This window comes from Gadus macrocephalus, chromosome 9 (assembly GCF_031168955.1).
Source record: "Gadus macrocephalus chromosome 9, ASM3116895v1".
Taxonomy (NCBI): domain Eukaryota; kingdom Metazoa; phylum Chordata; class Actinopteri; order Gadiformes; family Gadidae; genus Gadus; species Gadus macrocephalus.
The window spans coordinates 3,390,048-3,395,389 of NC_082390.1; the positions used below are offsets into that span (position 1 = coordinate 3,390,048).

Sequence of the window (5,342 nt, forward strand, 5' to 3'; positions counted from 1 at the left end):
CGGGGACCATCCCACTGTTTGCGATACCAACTCTCCCGGGGCTGTCCTCTAATGGCTGGCCTTATCTGATGCTGATGCGGGTTCCACTGATCACCGACAACACAATTAAGCCTTCCTCTGCCCGTTATCTGATTTCAGATTCTGTAGGGCGGAGGAAATGGGAGAAAACGCTGAGTGTGCATAGCATCAGGCCCCCGCCCCCCTTCCCCTCTGCAGCGGGGGGGGGGGGGGGGGGGGGGGGGTTCAGCCTCAAAGGCCAGACCGCAGCCACGGCGCATATCTGTTGTTGTGCTACCGCCGCCGACTTAATTAGCGGTGGCTCGTTTGTTTCGTATTAATTATGCATTAATGTCACCCCGCTAACGAAGCGGAGGTCAAGACCAATAACGATGTCAAAGAGTTACTGAATTCTAAAAAAAAAAAAACGATGATTCCTCCTTTTTTCTTTTTCTTTTTTTGAAGGTTGATTTCTAATTATTTCACACCTGTGGTCTCTGTGGGAGTGGGTGTGCTTCTCTCTCTCTCTCTCTCTCCCTCTCTCTCTCTCTCTCTCTCTCTCTCTCTCTCTCTCTCTCTCTCTCTCTCTCTCTCTCTCTCTCTCTCTCTCTCTCTCTTTCTCTTTCTCTTTCTCTTTCTCTCTCTCTCTTTCTCCCTCTCTCTCTCTCTACCCCTCTCTCTCCCCCGTCTCTCTCTCTACCCTCTCTGTCTCTCTGTCTCTGTCGCTCTTTCTCTCTCTCTCTCTCTCTCTCTCTCTCTCTCTCTCTCTCTCTACCCCCTCTCTCTCCGTCTCCCTCTCTCTCTCTCTCTACCCCCTCTCTCTCCCCCGTCTCTCTCTCTACCCCCTCTCTCTCCGTCTCCCTCTCTCCCTCCCTCTCTCCCTTATACTCCCTCCTCCCCCGCGTCCGTCTCTCTGGGTTTGAAGTCGGAGCGCTCCTCTCCTACCGTCTGCACTGCTGCTCTGCTCGTTATTGAGCACCATCTGCCTGACCACAGCGTCCTATTACCTCTCTCCTCCTCTGCTCTCCCCACCCAGGGACCCCCACCACCATATCCACCCCCCCCCACACACACCCACACACACTACCACCCTGCTCCAAGCAGGGTGGTAGTGTGTGTGGGTAATTTCGTCACACTGCTGACATTTGTTATCCAATGACATGTTTTACTTGCCTCTCTCTCTCTCTCTCTCTCTCTCTCTCTCTCTCTCTCTCTCTCTCTCTCTCTCTCTCTCTCTCTCTCTCTCTGTGTGACCCACATAGGTAGCTATAGAACCCCTTATTTTCAGTGTCCAGGGAGAGCTATTCGACCGTTCCGTCCGTCCGTCTGTCCGTCCAGGTCCCCGGGTCTTTCCATCAACATATTTGTGCTCTCTGAAACCGACGCCCTCGTAAGGATATTCAGCGCACCCCTGTCTGTTCCTTCAGCATAGGGGTATTCATGATTCGTACTGGAGCTTGGGGCTCTTATTCTGGCAGCTCTAAAGGTCTGTCTCTGGACACGTTGTGTGTATCGCGCGGAAGTTCAGCCTTTTACCGACTCGTCCAAGTCTGCCATTCCCTGGCCCAGGTCCAGGAAGAGTTGGATTAACTCCAACTCTTTTTGTTTTACTACTGATGATAATCATTATATTGTTGCTGTGTAGGTAGTCCTATTACTTTATATTATTTTGTTATTTGATTGTTTTCAATGTTCATCTCTTTAATCTCTCCTGTAATTGCTGCAGTGGCCGAGATACTGTCAGGGATCAATTGATTACTATTTAGTCATATTCATTAATTATCGAATGGCTAACAATTGATGATTGAGAAGAACAGATGCAGAACAGAAGTATTTTTAAAGGCTGCATAAGAATGGTGCATTGATTTGAAAGATGAAACAGTGAAATAGGCGCCATCTTGTAATTTTCTTGTCATGTTGTTTCACTGAGAACAGCAGCGAATGTCACCATCACTCTGGGGCAATTGTTTACTTGGCTTTGTTTTACAGCAAATGAAAGAGCCAGTTTGCTTGCTTTCAAGATTAACACGCATTTGTTTTGTTGAGCTTCTGTGTCATACACTTACACTCGTGTTGACATTTGTTCAAATACAAAGGAATAACACGAAAGGACCCAAAAAAAAAAAAAATGTTTTCAGGGTTTGGATTTTAAGTCAGTCCCGGCCCCAAAATATATATATCTAGGGAAAACAAAAGTTTTCAGTGGTGTGACTAAGACTCTGTGGTCCCAAACCCTGACCCAGATTGTCAGGGGCTTCTGACAGCATCATTGCTTTCCAGCCCTTCTCTCTCTCAATCTCACTATCTAGCTCTTTCTATTGCTCTCCTTGTTGTCTAAGACTGTCTGCCCACAGAGCTCAGAGGCAGAGCCGGGAGAGAGAGAACGAGAGTGAGAGAGCAAGACTAGTACTTTGCAGCGCAGCGTCTTTGCCAGACAAACAGGATCTTGTGTCTGGGCAGGCCAAGGATTGTCGCTTCGAATCAAATTCAAATTCGAATTACAACTGGCGGTCGATGTAGGAACGGGGGTTAGACAAGCGCTCCGTCGGCTCGCCTCGCCCCGATGGCGAACCGACGGCGTCAGACGCAGGCGATAATGCAAGCCGTCAACAAACACGATGCGGTGCTAGTTTCTGATCCTACGTACCCGGCCGCCTCTGTCGAAGCTCATTATCCTCGTTTTTTTCCCGGCAGTCAGTGCTTAGAATGCTTAGCGTCGCGGCCAACCTTTTACCTGATCGGCTATACTGGCCCCGCTTCCTCCGTTCCGCCTGTGGGAGAAAAAGCTCAAGTCCAACGTTTGACCTTTCTGCTCAGCCAGCAGGCCCCAGAGGTCAACGCCGATGCCGATGTCGGAAATGTCAGTAAGGTTGTATCTGGGAGGGGGTCAGGCTCGAGATGTTCCGCAGATCGTCTGGAGGAGGTAGGGAGTGGAGGAACCATTTGGTACTGAGCTGTATCGTTCAGGGTATACTTTCTATCTCAACCTAATTAGTTTAACCCCTCATTTCCCGTCTGGGATCAACAAGGAACGACCGGCCTATTCCTTTCCGTCACAGATTTTTAAGATGTAACGTGAATGTTTTTTTTTGTTTGTTACTGAGGTACAGTTTTAATGGTCGATTATAAATGGATTCGCGTTTTGACCATCGGATGGTACTTTGTCTCTTCGCACACATCAGAGAGATGTGTGTGTGTGTGTGTGTGTGTGTGTGTGTGCGTGCGGCAGGCGTGTGCGACTGCGTGTGTGACTGTGTGTGTGTGTGTGAGCTGCGGCCATGCCGATGGAGCGTTACGCAGATCAATGGCCATCCCTGCAGCGCTGCCCGGAGCTCGGATTCAAATCTCATTTCATGTCGAGGGGCGGGTTGCACAGAAATGAGAAAATAAATGAGAGCAGAGGGTTGCCGGGGAAATATGGTCAAATAATTTCATTACCTAAGTGTAAAATGACTTTTATCTGATTAAGACAATTAATGGCAAACCGGTCGGGGCCAAAAGATAGGCTTCTCCGCTAGCTAATGGGCACATGACTCATACACCGCAGTTCAGAGCAGGGAAATGCTCCTTGATTCATTGGAGATGATGATGTTGAGGAAAGGATCTCCCCGATTCTCTTCTGCTCTTTGTCCACACGTTGAGGAATGTTTTATTAGTCACATGATGTGTATTTCACCGTGGAGCTGCGATTGCCTGTTTTAGTGTGTCTATCGCGCTTGTGTGATTATGTCCCTGACATGGTGTTCATTAAATCACAGCATTGGTGGCTAATTTTAATGCAAGTTTTACAATCCACAGGATGTCATTCTCAAGCCCAACAATGCACTAATAATAAAGGAACAGCTGTCACATATTTCCCTTTTATGACCATTGATTAAAAATAAAAGCATCCAGTTGGCCTGGTTAACATTCCCATCAAAAAACTCCATGTAATCACCAGCTCTTGTACGTGAATGTCAGAGCCATTGATAAGAAGCCCTCTGCCCACATTATTCTCTGCATGTATTGAACAAGCATCGGGTGATACATCCATTCCATCCATCCCCCCTTGCCTGAAAAACGTTCTGAGAGATGAAATGTGTCCCCTGCTCCCTCTGTTTACACCCCTGGTCTAGTCACGACGTCTCGAAAATAAACGCCAAACAGAGCGAGACAACGAGTGCCCCCTTCCTCATTCTAATCACCGCGTACATTTGTGAATGACTCGAGATTCAGGATAGAAGGGGAACCCGACGACATCAGACAAAAGTTGCAGCGTATCCGCGCGGCTACCGGTGAGACTGAGTGAGGAGGACCGAGCCGGGGAGACTCTCTGTCCCCGGGGCGCGGCAGCGTGGCTAAAGTAATGCCTCACCGTGGCACCCCAGAGCCCCTCCCGTACGGTGCGCTCCATCTCCTCCTTGAAAAGCCGCTCATGCGTGTTACCGCCGTCTATTTAAAGAGGCTCCCACGGCTGAGGCACCGCGACACACTGTAAAACCTCTGGTTGATTCACCCACCCAAATATGCCCATAAGGGCCGGGCACGCTCTATTTTTTAGAGGCTGTGACTGATAAACCGCATCACAGTTTTTTCCCTCTCGGCGATGGGGGGGGGGGGGGGTTTCAAATAAAGGCCGTCGTCTCACGGCGGCTCCCTCCCGACTCGCGACGGCGACACGACTCACGACGCATTCGAGTTCCCCGCGGGCGCGAGGCGGCCGACTTCCAAATGCCAGCCCCCTCGTCGCCGAGGAGCGGCCGCTTGCTTTCCCCCCCCCCCCTTGTGCGAAATGTCAGACGGACGGTGATTTTCTGCTTTATGATTTCACGGGAGTGATAACTGTGTGGTTAGAGAGACGCCTGTCCCAGTTTGATAAGTGGGCCGCCGTAACGCAGAATGGCCTTTGCAAGGCTGTGGTAAATCTCCCTGTTCCACTCAGCCCGTTGAATTAAAGCCCCGTGGTTAGTGCCCCCCGTTGTTCATTTAGCTTTTAACGTCTCTTTTTATTATGAGAGGTATTACTTTACTTATCCAGGTGCTCTGGAAAGACGTGCTAACATCTCTTGCCTGGTGATTGTTCTATCAGCGTTTCATCGTTAAGCAGAAGCTAGGGTCCCGGGGCCGGGTGACGTACGTTGAAAGACACGGGTCTTCAAGAAGCAGGTATGGATGAAGGCGTCTTGCTCAAGGATGCTAACAGGTAGACTTTGGACTGGAGCGGACATCAGGGATGGAGCCCACAACCTTTTGGCCAGTAACCACTACACTATCCTGTCCCATTTCTTTATTTCTTTAAAGTTTTTTTTGTTCATAATCAGATTGGAGTCGGAACCGCTTTCTGCCGCGAGGAAAGCTTCCATTTT

At 49.5% G+C, this 5,342-nt stretch overlaps 1 protein-coding gene across 1 annotated transcript in view; it reads right to left on the reverse strand.

Moving 5' to 3' along the window:
* The window catches only part of LOC132464923 (uncharacterized), an 8,026-nt gene extending 5,358 nt beyond the window's left edge, over nucleotides 1-2,668 (reverse strand). Inside the window, exon 1 of the mRNA XM_060061557.1 lies at nucleotides 2,645-2,668. Within this exon, the coding sequence (XP_059917540.1) occupies nucleotides 2,645-2,668 (24 nt within the window). The remainder of the gene's footprint in view (nucleotides 1-2,644) is intronic.
* Nucleotides 2,669-5,342: the final 2,674 nt, after the last annotated feature.